This window comes from Montipora foliosa, chromosome 5 (genome assembly GCF_036669935.1).
Source record: "Montipora foliosa isolate CH-2021 chromosome 5, ASM3666993v2, whole genome shotgun sequence".
In the NCBI taxonomy this organism is placed as follows: domain Eukaryota; kingdom Metazoa; phylum Cnidaria; class Anthozoa; order Scleractinia; family Acroporidae; genus Montipora; species Montipora foliosa.
This window is the reverse complement of record NC_090873.1, coordinates 1,079,438-1,102,262: the sequence shown is the minus strand read 5'-3', so window position 1 is coordinate 1,102,262 and position 22,825 is coordinate 1,079,438. Positions and strand designations below refer to the sequence as shown.

General features: G+C 38.8%; 1 protein-coding gene and 1 pseudogene across 1 annotated transcript in view; one reads left to right on the top strand and one right to left on the bottom strand.

Annotated features, from left to right (window-relative positions):
• LOC138003307 (peptidyl-prolyl cis-trans isomerase-like) overlaps positions 1-13,429 on the bottom strand; it is a 19,398-nt gene extending 5,969 nt beyond the window's left edge. Inside the window, exons 1-4 of the mRNA XM_068849307.1 lie at positions 13,248-13,429; positions 13,127-13,157; positions 5,528-5,616; positions 2,196-2,292 (exon numbers count right to left, since the gene is read on the bottom strand). Coding sequence (XP_068705408.1) covers positions 2,196-2,292; positions 5,528-5,616; positions 13,127-13,157; positions 13,248-13,316 — 286 coding nt within the window. The 5' untranslated portion in view covers positions 13,317-13,429. The remainder of the gene's footprint in view (positions 1-2,195; positions 2,293-5,527; positions 5,617-13,126; positions 13,158-13,247) is intronic.
• Positions 9,812-11,504, top strand: LOC138004210 (uncharacterized; annotated as a pseudogene).
• Positions 13,430-22,825: the final 9,396 nt, after the last annotated feature.

Below are 22,825 nucleotides of genomic sequence, written 5' to 3'. Positions count from 1 at the left end.
CTTGGGGGCACGGGGCACGGGGTGTGGGCGAAGGGGGGCAAGCTTCTATCGGCGGAAAGACGAGTTTTGGAAGATGAACTGGAGTGCATCAGGAAAGGAACTGTTCTTCAATCAAAGTCTTTTGAACAAAAAAGACTTAACAAAACACCAACGTTTGTCACTGAAAATGTGAAAAGACGACCAGGTGTTTCTAGTAGCTGTATGGCGGAGCGATGGCGGCGTTACGCGTTTTTTCTGTATATTTTGGGTCGCTTATCTCCGAGCTGCACTGTAAACTCGGTAACGGGAATATTTTGAAATACTTGAAATAAGAATTCAAGTTAGACTGTTTAGATTCTCAATTCTCGTGGGCATTCTCTTCATTTTAAAACAGAGTACATTTTGTAATTCCATTTCCTTAAAAGAATCATTTTAAACATACAAATGACACAGAGCACATTAATGTTTAGAAAAAACTGAAATTTGAAGCAAGATTTTGTGAAAGACTTCCAAGATTACAATCAAATTTCTGAGATCACGAAGAGATCTTGCAGATTCTGCCGGGTCACACGTGACAATTCAATGTAAAAAGTAAATGCTGTTTCCAGAGCAATGTGTCTATCTCTAAAATAGCAATATCACAAAAACGGTGAAGGCATTATTTTAACTGAAGAAAAGCCTAGCTCTTAAAGTTAGCAAGATCTTCTCAGCATCGTTAAAGCCATCTGGGAAGAAACAATTCACTAAAAGTATGTGTTTGCATGACAAGGATGTGACACTGACAGAAATATATCTGAAATATCTCTCCCGCATTAGACTAAAATATACTCGTTATCCACTACGCTCAAATCCTCTTCAAATGCAGGGTTTCTGGTTTTCCTAAATTCCATAGGTTTTTTGCTATCTTTCGGAGATGAAAGATCAAAGGAGAAAAACGAACCAGCAAACCGGTTTTTCTCACCGCTTCACGATTTGCCATTTCGTCGCTCTAAGGCCTGTTCCAAACATTGTGCTAATGCCGTGTCAAACTCAAACGAATTTGGCTTGGCAGTGGCACGACGATGTCGCAGCAGCGGTTTCAAACGTCAAACCTAATACAGTCGCGCCAAATTCAAAAGACAAAACAAACCAGCCATCCAGCGTAATAGTATGCAAATAATGCAAAATACAATAAATTAATTTATGAATTGAGTTTGGCGCAACAATAGCACACTGTTTGAAACCTAGTCGTGCCGAACCTAAGTCAGCCATGCTGCACTTAATGGTTTCAAACGGCATGCTACTGCCTTGCTTAAATTGAAATGACAATTTCATTTGAGTTCGGCACAGCAGTAGCACGACGTTTGGAACAGGCCTAAGAGAGAAAAAACCTCTGGCATCCAAGCGAAGTTCTAAACAGACACTTGTACTTTCGTTCATTTCCATTTCAAAGATCTTGAAATTATTTACCTTCAGAATTGTTTGGAAAAAAGGTGAAATTCATTCATATTTGACAACACTTACAAAGACTGTTAAGGCAATTCATGCAGAAGAACCAACTGATAATATAATTATGCACATGTTAATTCTTCTGATTCAAACGCAATGAAATGTGACACTTGTTTTTGAAACGTGATGAAACGTTGTTGTTTGAAACGCATTTGGAACATGTTTGAAACTGTTTGAAACGTGTTTAATTAAATTTGTTTGAAACACTGTTTTGAAACACGTTTGGGAAGAAATGGTCTAAGCATCCTTTTCATCTGGACAGCCACATTTTTCTTTATGCCCACAGTGAAAGCTAATGCAGTTATTTGTCCCCCATGAAATTTTGTAATTATTGTGCTTTTCAAGGACCAGAAAGGTCCACTGCATTCTTTTATGATCTAAAGTCACCTTCTTTCGTGAATTTCGTACAACTCTTTCTGACACCCAGAAAGCAGAAAAATGTACAGGCAATTGTCTTATTACTCGCCTGATTGGCTCCTTAAAAAATAAAAAGAAAGTCTAATGTTCACGGTTCAAGTGTCCGCGCTATAAAAGACACTGAAATTAAGAATTAGCAAATGACAGTTTTATGGACACTTCTTTGGGCACAAAAAATTTTCAGGACTTTAAAAAAAAATGGGCCCCAGGACTCTATAAATATAACTTTGGACAAAAATAATTGTCAGAACTGAAGATTATGGTGATTAACTTTTTGAAGCCGATTTAAGAGCGGCATGGAAAACTCATACCTGGACCAGTGTGCTTTAACGTGAAGTTCTCGTCGGCAAATTTTTCCCCATAAATTGACTTGCCTCCAGTCCCATTTCCCCGTGTGAAGTCTCCACCCTGTCAGGAATAACACCCAGATATGAGTATTTCACGTCCAAGAATAAACAAGGTCAGGGCTTTACCTAGTGACACGCTGCGGTACATTTAGCTGATAGTGATATCAATGATATATCATTGGTAAACATACCAACAATCGGACTTCAGAGTTGAGGGAATGAAAGTATGGCATTTTAATGCCATTTTTATAGAACACAAGTGCACCTAACCCCTAAATTCTTGTAGGCCATCAAAATGCTTGTTTTTCCTCATCACATAGCTGAAAAAATTGTAGCTGATTGTTATTTCCTTAATAATTTTCAGTGAATTTTCAAAATTCTGAAAAATAATATGCACCACTTTGGTTCACCACCAAGTTTGCAGGGGTACAAGTCTAGCCTGCGACATCAACTGGAAAGCAATTTTCGCACAGAGGGCTGAGAGAGCAAAGTTCGTCTAGATTATGCCCCATATGGCACCACACCAAAACTCCTTAAAGTTAGTCGATTGACCATTTTGCAGTAGCCACGAAAGGAAAGGCTTATGAAACTTTATTACTTATCTCCTACTGAAATGCAAGGCTGCTGCCTAAGAAAAATTTCCAGGAGCCCTTCGGCCTTCTGACATTAAAAGTTAGTAGCCCGAATCATTTTTTCAAGAGCCCAGAATTACCAATAATTAATTAAACCAGTGGTTTAATGACAATTATACAAAAGATGTAAATGTTCCACAGATGACTTACCAAAAACTGGTGTGTACCTTGTGACAGTAAACATAGTATTTATAAATGAAGTAAAAAAAAATAATCTCATACATTTCCAATTTGATAGCGATATTTCTCATGACATGGCCCATTGTTATTAATCAAGTGAAGCAGCCTATGATCCTTGATAAATCAACAATGAAATGATATGGGAAATGGATCATATATGAACTGCAGATATGAAATCAAGTGAAGCTATGATCCTCGCAGTTATGATCACAATTTTTGCAACTGCGTAAAGAAGACTGAAAAATTCAGGACTGCCAACCAGAACCTCATTGGCTGTTGAAACAATGACTTCTTTCCTTCCAAGGTTGGCAAATTTGAATATCAAAAGAAAAGTAACGTCACTATTTGTAAACAAGAAGTATCGCTATTAAACTCTGTTTATCTTTAAGATCAAGGGAGATAGTAGTCAATTCTGAATCCTGTCCGTCACTGATCAACATTTCATGTTGGAATAGAAAAAGCAAATGTGTACTTCAGAAAATTACCGTATTTACCCATGTATAAGTCAACCCCCATTTTTGAGGTTCATGGGACACTAATCTTGTATTCTTCGATTTCTGGAAATGTGGATACACAAAAAAATCAGGGCCTCAGGGCCTTCAGCATCTGTTGTATATGCGGGCATTTTGTCCTTGAGTTTTGAAAAAGTTCTCAGAAAATCGAACATGTAAACCTCAAACTAACCTGTTTCGTTGTTCAAGGATAAAGGGCTTTAGAGGATAAGCACAACATCATAGGAAACAGGAGTCAATCTTTGAAAATAACTTGGGAACGATGCGAAAATGTTCAAGGTTTAATTGGTCCTTGACTTATAATTTCTCAAATGACAAACAAAACAAAACTCATAAACCAAACAATACGAAGTTTGTAAAAGCATTTAAGTCAGCCAGGTTTGTATAAAGAATAAAAAACATTCATTACCAACCAGCATTTTCACGCAACACAAGTGACGATGCTTGCACGCAAACACGAGGTATTGCGCCAGGTTACTAAGCCGTTGAACGATAGAGTTTTTATTTGAAGAAACAGAAATGCCTTTTAAAGCTTTCCGCCTTTGGAAAACAAAAGATTCCAGTGTCTAGTTCATATTTGTGCTTGTGAGTATCTTCAACATTTAGAGTTGGACAAATGCTTTTTCATTTCAACTGGAATTGCTTACATTCGTTTTGAAGTCTTTTGTCATTTATTTTGAAGTCTTTTGTCGGCTTTTGTCCACTGCATTCGTTATGCCCAAGACAACATTATTAAGTTAATTTTGAATAAATTACTTAGCTGGAACTTGGCTCAAAGTCTTTGACCTGTGTATAAGTTGAGGGCGATTTTTGGAGCTTCTTTTGAGGCCATAAAAGGTCGACTTATACACGGGTAAATACGGTATTTACCGCCTTGTGGTTTGTTTTTTAGTTTTTCGCTCGCACGTCTTACAAGTGCATAAAGCAAATAAGGCACCCCAGGCAACCGTTAGGCAGCAGCCTTGGAATGAGTTTTTAGATCTGATTTTATTCTTTGAAGTCATAACTGACACAGTTAATCCTTTCACTGCTGAACAGACCTAAACCGGCCATACTTGGTATTTTACTCTAACGCCAGACTATTTTACTCAGCCATGGGGAACCCCCAGGAGTCAAGGGGTTTAAGTTAGTTCTTCTGTTCTTCCTCAAGTCTTAGTTACTCACACTACCAGATATAACAGCATCTTTTTTTTCAAGGAAATGTTCAGGTAATACTGTTACTTTTCAGAGATCTTTTTTCAATAAAAAAAAAACAATCTGGAACACCTTAGCAAATGACCTTCAACTTTCTTGCACCCTACAGATCACAATTCAAATCCATTATGTATAAGTACCATAGACCTCTTTCATAATGGTGGCCAAATAAATTATTCTTTTGTTTTAATGCTAATAAGCCCTACTAGCCTCGCTACAAGAAGCAAATTTCAAAAGAATATTTGTTTCAAAACCAGGGCAGAAGGTCTATTTAAAATAAATACAAAAGAATGTAAAGTTGGTCGCCATTTATGAAAGTGGTCTATGCAGATAACATAACTACGACCCAATGGACCCACAATACTGGAAAACCATCTGTCCATCATGTAACATGTTGTGTAATGACTCTGCCTATCATCATTGTTGCATTGCACATTGATCCTTAACTAAATCACCAGATAGATGTAAAAGCATTAAGGCTATATGAAAATGCTTAATTAGACCGCAAGAAGATAAAAATATCTGTGGCAGTCTTGAACTATGATTGCGGCAAACTAATCCACAGCCATTGAACAAGAAATTGCACCTGGAGCAAGTTGGTAAAAATCTGGTAAAAAGTTATAGCAACACTAGAAAGATTTCCCTTCAGTAAATATATATAAATTATTTTAATTCTGATCAGGATTGCTGCTCATTCACTGTGCTTCCTCCACAGCAAGAACACTTTAGGATATATATTTGTGTTAATTCTCTTTGCAACAACATAACATGAACTTACCTGGCACATAAAGCCAGGGATAATTCTGTGGAATTGACTTTGCTTAAAACCAAATCCCTTTTCACCAGTGCACAATGCACGGAAGTTTTCTGAAAATACAGTTAGCATCACATTAAGGAACACAACATAAATTCTTTAATGTTTCCCATTTAGGCATACCTTTCATTTTACCAAAGGTACATGCCTCCTCGTAATTTTGCCCCCCTACAAAGATCCTATGGGGTACAACTTGTTTTTACAACTTGTTGAATTTTCAAACCTCCAAATGGTTACAGAAGGTAATAATTGCTCCTTGAAGCGATAAATTATAGTAAGGAGAACACGGTTGAACCAATTTAAAAAGGTAACCTAAGTCATGTATAAAGTCATTGCTTGATCAGACTCTTATTGTTAAATGACACTCAGGAAGCATTTGTTCCCGAACAATCAATACAGAATTGATTTGCCACCAGATAGCAAAATTTGCCTAACAGGATGAATTAACTCTGAGGGATAAGACTGCAGCTCTAACAGACGAGGAAAAGACCCTGACTGATAAAAGTAACAGACGGATGAAGCTAACATTCTAACAGATGAAGATAATGTTCTAACCGTTTCATGAAACCATCTAACTGAAGACTAACTACTAACTGACTCTAAAGTTCTGTTCTGTTTTTTATTAGACGCTGTGTTTATTTCATCCTGGACATTCTTTATTGCATACTGGTTCACTGTACCCCGTTTGTTTGGATTCACTATCATGCAAGTTACCAACATAACAATTTTCATATTCTCCCTCAACCTAGAAAATTATGATAATATTCCCGCCATTTGGATAATTATTCAAATTCAATCATTACCAGGCAACCATGGAGTTGGTAAAGTAAAACAGCTGTCATTGTTTCGTTGATATTGTTAAACACTGTTTACATTCATTTAGCACCAATTCCCTCTGATTTAGCCCCAGTAAAAGCCCAGCGAAAGAGGTAGGATTCAATTTTTTTTTTTTCAGTTCAATTAAACTATAACAACTCATCGTCCCAAGTTGTTTGTTCATTTTCGGAAACACTGCAGGAACGAGAACAGATTTAGAGCATCGACATGCAAATTCCTCATGGTGAAGATCAGTTAGCTGCAACAATATTTCAAAAGGTTTCATTTAAAAGAGAAGTGCTATTAAAATTTAATTGAGACTGCATTGTGCTTGTTTATTATCAAGTTGTCAGCAGAAGGCAATAATGCAGCTTTTTTTGCTGTTTTCACGAGCAAGAGGCAAAACGTCAAAGGGTTTTAGACCTGAAAAAAAAAAACCCCTTTGAATCGTTTTTAAAGGAAGATATTACTTTAAGAAACAATGTTTCTAAAAAACATGTTTCAACAGAATCTTCTGTCATCTTTGTTATGCTGTTTCTGAAAATTGCGTGGTTCCAGAAAATATAAAAGAACACATTCTATATTAACTATATTAATGCATTCTATATGGAAAAAAGTGTTCTTCCAAACACATTCCTCTCCATAAGAAATTTTGGAATTCCTTTTGTTTTCCCATAGCATTCCATTCGCCTTGGTGTTCCACGAATGCCTTCCCTGTAAGGTTACTTCTGACCGATAATGTAGTTCTGTCAAATCTTGTGACCTCTCACACGAAAAGGTACACAGCTAACCAACAGGTAGCTAGCAGTTTCTCTAACGGCTTTAATGGGTTTAAACTTTTTTCCAGTTTGTGCTGATTTTTCCAACGCCTTTTCACAATGCCAAAGTTTTTAACGGTTCTTCATGATTTCCAACACTTTTCAACACTTACAATGCTCTTGAAGAATGTTTTCAATGCTTTCTGAACAAGGAACTGAACATCTTTAGTTTAGGTAACCAGCAGAGTGATATTGGAGAGGGAGTAGGAAAGGACAATATAAAAACAAAATATTAAGTCAATAAGAGCACAACCGCCTACAGCACTGCTAAAAAATTCTATCGTCCCAGGTCAAAATGAAACTCGAATTTCACCTCTCCATCATCGCACCACGTCAATTTCTCAGCTGTAATTTTCATACTGGGCAAATCATTATTCAACGACGTTTGGCGTTGACATGGGAAAGGCCAATCTGAAATCATAACAAAATAACACCAGTGGCCGAGGTGCAAGAGCTCAAACATCTGTAGCACAGCTAGACAATTCCAATGCCTCAAGTCCAAACAAAATCAAACTTTACTCTTCATCTCAATTGTTTTACAGTATATTCATGTCAATCATCGCAACGTATCCATTTCTCCACATACTTGCTATTCCTAATTCACTGAAAGGAAATTTCGTTCACCATTCATCATAAACTTTTATCTGTTTATATCACGCTCTTTGAATTGTCAACACTGTTCAGTTATGTAGTAAAATAAAGCTCTACGAGCACTTTCATCGGCCAAACCTGCTTATCAAGTCTGCAAAAGTAAACATGCATGCAACAAAGTTGTAACTTTTTCCACAAGTTGGCAAACATCTGGCTTTCAAGCGATCCGCTTGAAATTTTGCATGATTTTTGGCATTACATAACCCCACAATACCTCCACTAAGAAAAAACAGTTGAGGAGCCTTGCTCCTTCTTCACTTTTTTTCAGCCAGTCCTGGATCTCCTCTGTGAACAATGGAACCCGTGGTCTTTCTAAGATAGTACGTGTCACTAGAGGTGCATGTTTGTCCAGAATCCCTCTTAATGTATCGTTGTAACAGGCTGCTTGATCATTCAAGTCATCAGGGGGATTCATGCATAAATCAGAGGCAGCTACATCCGATTGGAAGACCCTCAAGTCGAAAGATCCTATACAACACCGACCTCACTGCCAAAGGTGGTCTATTGGAGTTGACAGTGAAGTGCACAGCACCATGGTCTGACGTGAGGCGATCAACAGAAGGGTGTGCCCCAAATGATGTTGTTGGATTGGCCAGAGATGACTAGATCCAGGGTGTGGCCATGGATATGAATTGGATCTTTTACATGTTGCGAGCGAGACCAACAGACTAACAGATCCATAAGCTTTAAAGCATCTTTATTGTTGAGAACATCCATGTGGATAATGAAATCGCCTAACACCAATAGATCTTGGTTGCACAATAATTTTGTTTGAACATACTCTGCAAACTCATCAAAAAATGAAGCTGTGGCGGCTCTATATTCCTCACAATAAGGTAACCTGTATACAATAACAATATGAATATTGTGATCTGGAGATTCGGCAGACCATTCCGAGAAATCAAACGAGTTGCATTCGCCACCCTCCAGGATTTCTACGGATAACGAGTTACGGTGCAGTAAGGCAGTACCTCCACATCTACGGCCAACTCGGGGATGGTCCAAGAGTTTATAGCCACCAGGGCATGATTAGTTTCTAACAGCATCGTCATTCACGTTAAGCCATGTTTCGGTTAAAGTGTAAAAGTCAAAGCTGCTGTCCACCACATAATCATTCAATAAAGACGCAAATGTTAAACTCTGTCCTGAAGTAGAGAGATCATGCAGATCAGATAAATAATTGCTGGAAATTATGTTCTGAGGACCAGGGTTGACCTCTATGTCGCCTTCTTATAAAATTATTCTTGTCGTAGCCACTGTACTCGGACAATAAAGAACACTTGCCGTAAATCTCCGGAGACTTGCGCTGTGTCTCACTCAAGTGGAATCTCAAATCCCAAATACAGCATTTTCCATGGCCAAAAGGCCGAGTTTGACTGCATACAAATATGGAACAATGCCGTTATTTCACCATCCTCGAGGACCAAACCAGGAAACAGGGAGTTGTACAGCAAGAACCACGCACATTAGAGTAACAGTAATTTGCATAAACACATACCATCAAGCTCATCATCTGATCCAAACAAGACATGAGAATCTTTTTCTCTATAATTTGAATCATGATGTGTGATCTCTGCTAATGAAGATCTCACGGGGCAGTGGAAACAAACAAATGCATCTCAACAGTTGCGACTACTTTTGAAGAGATCAAAGATGTATTCTTGATTTTTTTATTTTGATTGCGGGCTTTTCGAGAACATTACAATTATCGAAACCAATTCAACTGAAAAAAGGACATGCAAAACTATGTTTTGCACGATCGAGCTGATCAATTAACCCCGACGCCCACACTGGCCTAAACCAGCCAGACCTAGTATTTTACTCTGTCTGCCAGACAATATTACTCATCAATGGGGAAACCCCAGGAGTCAAGAGTCAAGAGTCAAGAGTCAAGAGGAATGTGGAAAGACGAATTTTTGCCTAGCACTAGGCGAGAAATCAAGACAGAGATACAAGCGCTGAAATGAAGCATCAAAGTGGGGATCGAAAGATGCAATGTGTGGTTCCAGAAAATATCCATACCCCCACCACGGAAGATCATTGGAAATTCCGTGGGAGAGAGGGGGTTAAAGGGCAGTATTTTCCGAGAGGTGGGGGGTTTTCGTGGGAAGCTACTTTTCCAAAGGGTCACAAACCAAAAAAAGCCCTGCAAAGTTCCAAAGGTCAAAAAATGAAGCTTCATAAGAAATACAAGGAGGTCACAGATTTACTCCGAAGACAAACAGGACGAGTTAGCAGAAACGACTCGTAAACACGAAGAGATTCTTTACCAAATGGAATGCTCACTGGATAAAAAGCAGCAGTACTTGTGAAGGGACTGTCTGGAAGTTACTGGTGTCCCAATTAAGTCTCTTGACAACTCGAAACAGATTGTCAAAAGAAATTGGTTCTCTTATTGGAGTAGAGATTAAAGACAGTGACATTGCTGTAGCTCACAGGCTTCCTGATTCACAGAAAGTAAAAAATAGTTTGATAGTCAAATTTCTCCGAAGAGAGAAGAGGGATGAAGTATACAAGAAATGAAAGAACTTGGTTGGAAAAAACACCAGTCACTTACCTTCAGTTACAGAGACGAACAATCCTGGAAATAGTAAGATCTACATTAGCGAGTCTTTGACTAATTACTGAAAAAGGTTCTTCTGGGAATAAAAGAATGCAAGTGGAGGAACAACGTTAAATATTTGTGGACCAGTAATGGCAAGATCATGTTGAAAGTGAATGAAACGTCTCCCACTCAAGCTTTTATAACTCATGAGGAATTTAAGGATTATCTTGACCAGATAAGTAATAGATAGTGATTTAATTAAGTTATGTATTGATCAAGGAGTCTCTGAATATACAATTAATTCGATCTCATTAATACACTTCAACTGTTACCTTTCTATAATTTAGATGATAGGGAATTCATCTTTGTCAATTGTATCTGGTCTAGAATATTTCATGAGGCAATGGAGTCTGATTTCTATAATCTACTACCTAACCCAGGTAAAAATGATGAGGCAGACCCTGATTGATCCTATGTTTATCAACCCACAGTCTGACTACTATAGTATATCTAAGATGAATGTTTTAAATTTCACAAAACATTAGCCGTCAAGAGAATAAAGACAACAACAACAGTTCTGATCAACGTGTCACAAATAGTTGCTTTACTTTGAAGCTACGCATATTCATGAGAACAGTTATTATAGCCGTTCTCCAGCAGCTTCATTTCTGTCCTTCCAGCATTAACCTTCCCATTATTGCTTGAGGTGTTGTTAAAGATTTACAACAGTGTTTTGCAAAGCAAGTAACGCGGTGGCCTGTGAAACCACACAACTTCTCACTTGATCGTCTCCTGTTGCTTGAGTTGCTTGAATGGCAAACAAAGGTTGCAACCGAAAACTCAACATTTTTTCTTTCCCTCATGAATAACCAGAGCCATTCTCATGAGTGCCTGTTATTTTGAACGTCGGCTTGAGGAAAGCAAACAACTTCCAATTCTGTTCACACAAGTCACTACCACTTAAGAACGACTCCTTAACTTGTGAGAACGACTTCCCTTTCCGTTCTCACAAAGAATTCACCACTACTTCACGCATCAGAACAACTAGTCATTAGGAACATTTTCGCATGAGAGGTCACAAATGTTGCATGAAACTGCTGTTGTCAATCATCTCAACAAATTAAAGGATGCAATTTTCCAAAATTTCGGGTAAAAATTAAATGAAACGGCACCTTTTTCTGGAAAGATTTTCAAAATTTGCGGACAACCTTTTTGTCTTCCCGTAAAGTGGAAATTCTAATATTCTATTACAAGGTCGCGCCAAGGCCATGATATTCATCTGCGTTGGAAATAACTTAACTTACAACTCACAACAATCACTGTGATCATGTTTAGTTTATATTTTCGAATCTGGGAACCCGGGAAACAAACATTCGCTCTGAAACATACACAAAAGCTCATGCGAATTATACAACAGACACCTGAAGAGACGCGAAACATTTTGGACAGTAGAGTAATAATTTCTTTAAACTGAAAAAGAGGACATTCATAAACAAAATGAATATTAAAGATACAAAACACACGAGGGATTATTGAGCGACCATGCAAAATTTTAAGGCGGTTTACACAGTACGATTGTCGGCCTGATTTATCGGCCGACGGGCGTCGGAGTGCAAATCCTGCGTGTATTTTGGACAGCCGATGAACGACCAATTCATGGAAATGAAAATTGTTTGGTCCAATTCAAAGAATCAGTTGCCGTGCAGCAGATTTTTTGAAGTTGGGCCGACATATATGAATTGATAGCCTGTGTCCAGCGAGCGAATGAAAATGCTCTCAATCTGATACATGCATCTGTAGTTCAGTTTTTAACAACTATAATACACAATACTATACCACTTTACACGCAGACGACAATGATGCCTCCTCGGCATTTTCTGTAAAAAATCCCTGGGGGGGGGGGGGGGAGGCAACCATACATGCCATTCACATGCAAGTATGTGGCCGGGTATTCTTCACTTTTAGATTATTTCTTTTAATGTGGTCTTTTAGGTGGTCTACCTTTGCATGGGGTCTATGACTTTCTTCTAGACTATCCCTATGGTTATGTTGTTTATTGTCATTGAACCACCAGAAATAAATAAATAAATAAATAAATAAATGTGATTGGGTAAATTGCCGTAAAACCAGTTTAAGCAAGCTTGTTGCTTATGTTATACCCAAAGAACAATTGATCGTTGTGGCACATGGGTCACTTGACACATGACATCTTAGTAGCGGTAAAATTTATCAACTTTATCACAATTTCTCGAGAGTCCGTAACACTATTTTGGATCATGCACCGAGGTCATATTTTAATGAAGAAAAAAAGAGTATGAATTTAATACTTTCATATACATAAACAAGCTTCTGTTTATGAAGACATTTGCTTACAAGGAGGAAGCCTTCATAAGTGATCAAGTGGGGCGACTTATTAAGTTATACAGGATTAAAGGTGGGGCGACTTCACTGTTATGCTAAATCTATGGTTAGGAAACGTGTGAACAGTGACCTCCCACTTTAAACGCTATTCCTAGACCAAAATATTTGTATGTTTGAGAGTTTTTCGAAGACGGCATATTCCTCGCAATGCAAATATTGGACGAACTTTCTGCAAAATGTGAATGTAAAAGTACTGAGCTGTATCGAGTGCAGTTTGCAATACACAGTACAACTTAATACGCTCAAGCAAGCCCTATCTAAGCTTATTGTTTTCAAACTTAACTTCAAAGCGCTGTGAAAAATAATGCATACCTGCCGTCTTTGGGACAACATCGGCCCTCAGCTGTGTAGGAAGGGAAAAAAAAGTGTTGAAACGAAGATACAGAATAGCGAACAAACGTCAAGAATATCTCATGCGCGATCTTACACTCACTTCAAATATAATGCGTCCGGTAGATTGGCCACCGATGGAGATATCGAAAAAAACTTTTGGTTTCGCCATTGCCGTGCTCGCCAAACGACAAAATGAGAAAATAAGCCTACCCAGCCTCAATTAATTTAGGTAAGAAGTGATGCAGAATCCGTACGATCAGCACGTGTGTCAAATAAGCAGCCTTGGAAAAGTGTGGGCCACCCCAAATAAAATACAGAATGAGTGTGTTTTCATTGGTGCAGAGAAAAGCGCCTGTCAATCAATCAATAAATTAACTTTCTTGCGTGAGTGTGTTGGGGAGAGGTGGGAGGGGAGGGGTGGGGGAGGTATGTGGTAATCAATTCTCGGTTTTCACATGACGTCACGACCGCCATGTTGGTGCCCAAAACAAAGGAAAGGCGGCCATGTTGGTGCCCCGACCAAATCCTCCGGGAATAGGCAATTTTCACGATGGCGTCATTTGACTACAACTACCACAATTCAGTTTGTTTTTCTTTTCATATTTAAATTTTGTATTCCCAGTGGGGTAAAAATAACAATAACTCTAATTAACATGACACAAGCGAAACCTGAAGGATTCTGGTACTTGTAGTCATATGGCGTCATCATGCAAATGTCCTATTTAACTCTATTATTATGCAAACGCTTCCTTTTGTTTTCGTTGAAAAACATGGCTGTTGATCACGTGAGTGAAAACCAGCAATAGCCTAAAAGCAGGCTCTTTTGAAACCTGCGATCAGGCGTACTTTTCTTTTGAGAGGGCGCGAAAAGGTACGCCTGATACAATGGTTCTTTACCATTTACAACAAATTGCCGGAAATTTCCTTGGTAATTTCCATCGGGTGAAAAACGTATTCCATTTAACCAGGAGCCCATCACCCTGATTTAACTCAAGCCCGCTCGCCGCCTCGTTCCTTGCCCCACACCACGGCTGGATCACTGGCTGCCTTCCCCTGGTTCTCCCGACATGACTGCATTGACTCAAGCCTTCAAGGAATATATATTGACATGCAAATAAACTTTGACTGTGGAATCATCATCGCAGGTGATTTCAATAAATTAAACATCACTCGTATCAAAAATGGCTTTGGTCTGAAGCAAATCGTCCAGTTTCGACTCGCGGGCAAAGCAAATTGGATCTAGTGCTTCAGCGAGTGCTTAAAAAGAGTCAAGAATGCTTACCATTTAGCCAAATAATCCGGATGGAGTGATCGTTGCATAAAGGTAAGCGATTTTCTGAATTTAATGCCCAACCGGATGAGAATGGTGCTTACCACTTCATCCCGCATATTTTACTCGATCTCGTGAGAAAGGGCCTGGAAATGGAAGAATTCTCGCAAATGGTAAGAGCATTTTGCGAATTCCGTTCCGGAACGGCAAAAAAAAAGACTACCTCTGGAGGTTGTCCACAATTTCCGAAAAGATTTTCCGGAAAATTGCCTTTCCATTTGACCTCAAACCGAAATTTCCGGATTTTTTGGGTAAATGGTAAGCACCCTTCAATTGGCCTCGCTCTATGATGCCCCTAAGAAGCTTCCCCCGCCTTTTGGGCTTTCTGATCACTATTGTGTGACGGTCCATCCTGATCGACGTCAAGGCTAGATCTTCCAAGTCAAAAGGTTTCTTTGAAATCTAGAGACCTTAAACCAACAAATCGCCTAGCCATGCGGAAGTTGATGTTAAAGCACTCGTTAATGGAAGACTCGTGTAAAGAGAAGGTAGAGATGCTGGAGACGATAATTAAAACTGGTATGGAGATCTTGCTTCCTGTGAAAACTAAGCCCATATTACTAAACGAACCTCCTTGGATGAATAACCAACTCACAACACTTATCCAGGATCGACAAAAAGCTCTCTCCTGTGGTGATGTAACACTCTTTCATCAATTGAAGAATCGCGCATGTCAACCGGTTACGTAGATCGTTGTCGCGCCAAATACTACGAAGCTACAGTGAAACATCTGGAAGACTGTAAACCTAAGGTCTGGTGGAACGAGGGTAAGAAGATAAGTGGGATGTCTGCCGCTTCTCGCGAAAATCCCGCGACGGTCCTTCAACGTATTGAAGTTAACAACTAATTTAAATCTGTGTCCAGTTGGAGTAACATGGAAGCGCTTGCAAACACCATAAACAAGGCCTTCCTAGATACATGTACTATGAGCGGCTTTACACCCTTGTCGCCAGCTAACACACCAGCTAACATGCCAACAAGAAGTGAGATCGAAACTGTTGCTGTATCTATAGATTCTGTTTTCAAGTATCTGGCATCGCTTAATCCAACGAAAGCCATGCACTGGTCCCGACTACGGTCCCGACGACGATCCCGACAACATCCCTTCTTGGCTCCTTAATTAATTAAAGAAAACGCTGACCTGCTAGCCCCTGTTGTTACGGACGTCCTAAACTCCTCCTTCAAGGAGTGCTGTGTGCCGCTGTCATGGAAGCAAGCCACTGTTGTGCCTATACCTAAGTTAAAACTTGTTTACGAAATTAAGAAACACTTGCGTCCAATATGATTGACACCTATCTTGTCTAAGTTGACTGAGGAGTTAGTGGTAGACCTCTTTGTGAAACCGGCTGTGCTGCGTAAAGTTGACCCACGTCAGTTTGGAACCATCCCCGACTCATGTACTACTCAGGCTCTAATTAGTATGCTGCATTCATGGAATAGATCGACCAATGAAAATGGTGCGACAGTTAGAGTGGTTCTGTTACACTTCAGCTGAGGCCTTTGATTTAATTGACCACCACATTTTGGTCCAAAAACTTCAGCTGTTCGACCTTCCTGCTGTTATTGTTGCGTGGATTACGGACTTTCTGACTTGTCGCAAGCAACGTGTTAAGCTTGGGAATGATTGTTACTCAAGTGGGGTGCTGTGCCGCCTGGTCTTCCACAGGGACAAAGCTTGGTCCCTGGTTGTTTCTTAAAGAATAAATTCTGTAATTGCATTGTGACTAAACTTATCATGATTCACCACTTAAATGTCCAAAAATGTTGATCTGTGGAAATACGTGGATTATACGACTATTTCAGAGTGTGTACCGAGAGACAACAATAAAAGCAAGGTGACACACGCTGACACCAACCCGGTGTGGCCAACACATCACGCATACGCACAAACATTTCACCCGGCCAATTAGGAGCCATGGACAGCTGTTTCGGCCTTTTGGGCCTCATCAGCACGGCGTAGCTAACATACCAGGCGGGTGTGTTTAGCACCCCTTTAACTGGCAGCTTCACATGCCAAAGATGTGATAAGCTGGGTTGGGAACAGCAAAACTGTTCTCTCACGGCAAGCGTGTGGGAAGGATGATCACATTAAGAGATCGGTGTGTCACGTAAATTAAAACAACAATAAAAGCAAGGTGCTAAACACCCCCGCTGGTATTTTAGCTACGCCATGCTGATGAGGACCAAAAGCCCGAAACAGCTGTCCATGGCTGCTAATTGACCATGTGATTTGGTTGTGCGCATGCGTGATGTGTTGGCCACACCGGGTTGGTGTTAGCGTGTGGCACCTCGCTTTTATAGTTTTGTACCGAGAGACCAGCCCCGGCAGGTTTCTTTTGCAGGTCACAGGTCACAGGTCAATGCTTTACTAATACAGAAAGCATCCTAAACAGTCATAAAAGCTAGCCTTAGGCCTAATTAGGCCTAAAGAAAAGTTTTTAGGAGTAAAGTTAGCTACTATGAATGTTTAGGATGCTTTCTGTATAAGTAAAACAATGATCTGTGACCTGTAAAAGAAACCTGCCGGACCAGCCCAGTTCCATCCAGTCAGCTGTGGACTATCTAGATGCGCTGCAGAGGACAAGTTTTCAATTGAACGAATCTAAATGTAAAGAACTCAGAATATGCTTCAGCCGTGCAAACAGTAATCAAATTCTGCCTATCATACTTAAAAACAAACCAATCAAGTCTATCGGAAGTGCTAAGATTCTTGGTCTACATGTTTCATGCGATCTCAAGTGGAATGTACATGTGGATGAAGTAATTAAGAAGGCCAGGAAACGCCTCTACTGTCTTGTTCAACTGAAACGCTCAGGACTGGAGCCTCGTGAACTAACACAATTTTTCTGTCCCTACATTCGCCCAATATTGGAGAACAGCTGCCCAGTATTCCATAACAGTTTGCCTGCTTACCTTTCGCATGACCTGAAAGCCAGTCAAAAGCGCGCAATGCGCATTATCTACTCTCCCTGCTCATACCAATAGGCCCTTGTAAAGGCCGAGCTTCCTTACTAAAAGATCGTCGACAGAACTGACAAGCAAGCTTTTCAAGGAGATCCTAGAAAAAGACGACCACAGACTTCATGAACTCTTGCCTGAACTAAACAACAACTCAGTAAATGTTTGGAGAAAGCGCAAGTTCCACATTAAGTATAACACTAATAGGTTTAGGGACAGTTTCATTTTATCCAATGCTTTGAAGTTATAGCTGTTCTACGCATTATATTATATACTAAGTGTATATTTTATATATACAGTATATAAAGTCATATATTCAGGAGTATATTTATATAGGATCAACTAATCTTGTTTAGGGTTGGTAGGCTACGCAGGCCATTTTATCTAATGCTTTGAAGATACAGCAGTTCTACGTATTAGTTATTATACTAAGTTTCGGCTTCTCTATTTATCATCATCTTTGTATTCATCTTTTGCTTTTTTTGCTTGTAAGTTATATATTTATTAGGCATATTTAGTGTTTTACGATTATTCGATTTCATATTGTCAATTTAGCATAATTCAGCCCTTTGGCTGCAAAGCTTTTTGGAAATAAATTATCTATCTATCTATCTATCTTTGTTCACGAAGGATATTGGGCTACGAATATTTTGTGGCTGGACCTACTGAAGCCAGTGAAAGTTAATTATTAGCATTTTGAGAGAAACACTCCCTTCTTGAGACCCAGGTGAATAAAAAAATTGCGCTTGATAAACTACGGGAAAAAAAATTATTTGCATAATTAATGTTAATTCCTTGAAGGCTTTGATAAATACAGTTACGATCGCTAACAGCCTACTACGTAACAAAATCCTATGAACCTATAAAAGCGGCATAAATGTGCAAAATTTTGTTTACTATTGCTTTCATTCTCGCATCTTTGAATGCTTTCCGGCTTCGCGAAGGTGTTTGGAACTTTGTCAACAACGAAGGATGCGTGACTGTGATTGGACAATTGAGTCAATGCAGTCCATGCCATTAGACCAAGGGAAATAAAGCCAATTTGTGCGGCTGACAAACTACGGTCCGCCACGCCCGGCAAGGGTCAGTTTGTTATCAAACGTCGAAGCCATGGCCACTATTGTGCCAGAGCCCCGCCTTCTCATCGTTTGTTTGTGGCAATACTTAGTATTCACAGCCTGACGTTTGCCTCGCAGGACTGCTATTGCGTGTTGATGGTGGGTTGAGATGAAAGTTCAATCTTTTGTCAACTGATTCTTACGTGAAATTGTGACCGTTGAATATTTTAGACCATAGAATATTTTGAACTCAAACTGGTGGCACCTGAGCAGTCAGTCTCCAGCCTTGGGATTTTATTATAACCGTTGACAACACACGAAATTGAGAAATGGCTCAAATCGTCGTCGCCTCTGGAAAATAACCACACAGGAAGGAAGCTATCCACGATGGCAATAAGTTTAGGCTTTTTAATTGAGATTTTTTTCATACAATTATATTCTTAAGTCTTTTTAATCGGGATTCTCATACAAATCCTCATATTTTTGTCGCCCATGCTCACACTAAGCTTGGGGGCACCTGTGGTGAGTCTTCCAACTGGTCGTAACAACATACGAATTCACGCTCTATGATTGCATCATGGCTAATCAGGCAAGCCGGCAATGAAATTCAGAAGGTTTGTAAGGAACCGATCAAATTAAACAAAGGACACAAAAAAAAGAGCTTTTATTCGTTAGTTATCTGCTTTGTCGCATTTCTGCAGTGGTTTCTCCAAATTCTTTTCTTTGGGCCTGATGAGCATATCCGGAAAAGGTCAAGTATATGCTTGTCTCAAGAAACGGAGCGTTCCAAGGAACCAAAGAATGCAAGAGTTTTTTGTTCTGGACGATGCATCTTCCTTCCTGTGACACGCTTCTGCAGTATTATCGTTCACAATATCCTTTCAGGATGAATTACCTTGGAATTGACTGCGAGTGGGTAAATACTAAAGGCCAAGTGAATGCCCCTGTTGCATTGTTACAGATTGCAACTCCCATATGTGACTGTTTTCTTGTTCGTCTATGTAAAATGGAGGGTCAAATGCCTCAAATTTTGGAAGAAATTCTGCAGGACAAGACTATTCTTAAGTTTGGTGTTGGTATCCAGGATGATGTGAAAAGACTGTCAGCAATGTTTGGTATCAATGTGTGGGGATGTGTGGACCTCAGACATGTAGTTCAAAGGTGTCAAATGGGAACAGATGACCAGAAGAGGTAAGTCCTATTGTAGAATTTTTTTTTCTCCCAGTGATTTGAACCACCAATAGTTAGTCTGTAAGTGTCTGACATTCGGTGGCAGTAAAAGGAATGAACTGAGAGGACCTTCTTCCGGTCAGCAGTTGCTGTAAGTGACAACAAGGTCTCTTGGGTGGTGCACTGTGGGCTCAAGAAGGTACTTTTGAGTCATCCCTTTTAGCCAAAACCCTAGTATTCAGTTTGTGAAGTTGTTAGGACCACTTCATAGTAGAGTGTGGTCAAACATTGGGATCTCAAATCCTAATGACAGACTCTTGAGCCATTAATGATTAATTCAGCTACTGAGGGGAAGTTTCATTTTAATTTAATTTGACACTTGTATAGGGCTATTTACATGTCCTTATCAACGAAACTTACAGTACTGGCCGCAGGAATAGCAGCATTACACGCGTATCATGCGTGTAAGTCCGCCATATTGCGCGCATTTTGCACGCAAATTACGTGCGCGTTACGTGCGAGTAAAAAATACACGAAGTTGTGAGTAAAAAAATTACACGCAAATTCTTCACAGTGCGTGTAAAATTTTACACGCAGAGTTTCGTGTAAAAGAGGGCAGAGTATTTAAGTTGTACATCAATTTGTAGCGGCTTTTTCACGAAGAACAATGTTGCATGTCTAAAAGCACTACTGGTTTCCGAAGAATTTATTCGGCTTTGCATTTCAACATTTTCGCAACAAGTGTCCACTTTATTTGAATAGTCAAAAATTGACTTGACTTGTTTTGCTGTGGTCATCGTCTGAATATCACCGCGTGTTTGGATGCACACCGCATGTTTGTGTTTGCATATATAATGTGTGCAGGATAGAAACATCAAACATTGCACTGGAAGTTTTCACACATATTGCCAGTGCTGTATGATCTTCATTGACTGCCAGTTAATTGGATGCAAGTCATTCTAAAATCATTATTTTACCTTTAACTTTTTTTAATAAGTGGGTTATCTCCACCTAGGTATCTTAAAAACAAGTGAAACTCTCAGAGCGTTCTAAAGAAAAAAATAATGCTTCCCACACTCAGGGCAAGCCTTTTCAATTGTAGTGGCTTCTGTATTCTGTATTCATAAATTTTCTACATTCTCATCATTTTGCAATGTACGTTTTTATTTAAATTTTCTCATCGATTTCTTATCATTCATTTTACCCGTCGAAGACTGCAGTTCGGGCAGTCGAAAGCTCGTAGTTAATTTTTTTTTTTTTTTTAATCATTTTAGCCAGAGATCGTTTTTTTTAAATTTTAACTATGTTCCATCCTGGCTGCGGCCCTTCAATATTTTCAAATAGAAAAAGTCTTAATAACTAATGGATAATAATTACACAGCTGCTTGGAGATAAGAAATTTCTCTTCGAGTGTTGAAAACACAAGAAAAGAAAATTTTGTATCTACAAGCAGCCATGTGCTGTTTTATTTATTATATACGCACCAATGAAATGCCAAATCATTTTACTTAAATAGTTTTTTTCAACGAATGGTGTGATTGATTATGTAGCCATAGCAACGGTGATCTTTTCACATGCAATAAAGATATCATGGTTTCACATAAAAGCTCACTTGCCATTTCATTGGTGTTTTTATAATAAACTCGCAAGCTTGGGAAAAAAAATAAATGAATTCAGGTTCTTCTCATTTCTATTGAAATAAGTGTTATTTTTTTCTGCAATGTCTTTGTTTACTGTCCCATTATATTTTGCTGAAAAGGTGCATTTTATGGGACAGGAAGCACCCATTCCACCTGCTGGTGGCAGTTTGAGCATCAAAAGGAAAATTAATTGATACTAAACAACCACAACAGTAACACTGACAGAAATGTTGCCTCAATAAAGCTACTTGTATTTCTGTTCTTGTGTTTTCAGGTTTAAGGCATTTCTTAGATTGTGTGAAAAAAGAATTGAAACACAGGGTAGTGGAAGAGCTGATGTACAAAACTAAGGGAAATACAACGATGGTTCAAATCCCACGAGAATGTTTCAGTTTATTGCAAGCTCTATTCTTATAGCATATGAAGGAAAAGACAGCACAATTCCTCATGCTTCCCTTAAGGACCAAGAATTAAATAACGAAATGCCAGATTTAAATAATATGGAGCTTTTACAAGTGAAGAATTGCCAGCCAGAAAAAGCTTTGGTGGAAGTCCGCATGATTGATGCTGCACATGTATTTTCCTCTTCAGTTGTTGACAGCAATTATTTATCTGGCTTAGAAATGTTTGTTGCAAGTTTTGAACACATTAGGGCAAATTTAGGCAAATAAGGAACACAAAATTAATGCAAAATGCAAAAATTATGGGAGTGGGGAGTTACTTCTTTATTAACTGATAACTTTATTTAAAAATATTGATAGCCGGTTATGTAATGTGCTATCAATATTGTAGCTCTGTCAGGTGTTTTTTTTTATGAATGGAGTAAAGTTTTAACACTGTAATTATTGTGCTTTATCACTGGGTGAATATTAGCATCAATTTGTCTAGTATTTTTATAGTATTGTAGTGTTTCGTTTTCCAAATTACACAGGTGAATTCTATACACAATGTTTTGTAAACATGCAAGTACCGCACTACAATATTAAGAAATTTGTTTCAAATACCAGGGGTAAAATAGGTAGGCATAAATATAATAATAAATCAAAGTACTAAGTGATATGAAATGCTTTCAATTTGGTAAATCATCACCATAACTGAGTATTTATTTACTTACACAAGTTTCCATACCGTACCCGTAACATTTGACCATGACAGTCCGGTCAACATGTACATAATTATGACAGCGCATTTTTAAAGAAATAATTATAGGAGTTCCTGACAAATCTGTTGGCACTTCAACATGGGCATATCTACAGTACATTAATCCATGCTCGTTTGTATTTGGAACACATGTTTATGGTTACAATTTCTACCATGTTAAAATGTACATTTCTTTTATTCAAAATGAATACTCCATTGTATCATGAGCATACAACCCTTTTAAGGGGCTATGTTATTATTTTAGGGTGTTTAGGGGGAATCTTTAACCCATTGAGAGTAAACAGATTTTACTCTGACACCACACAATTTTACTTGTTACCTGCACGAGTCAATGGTTTAATTAATGATAACATTATCATTA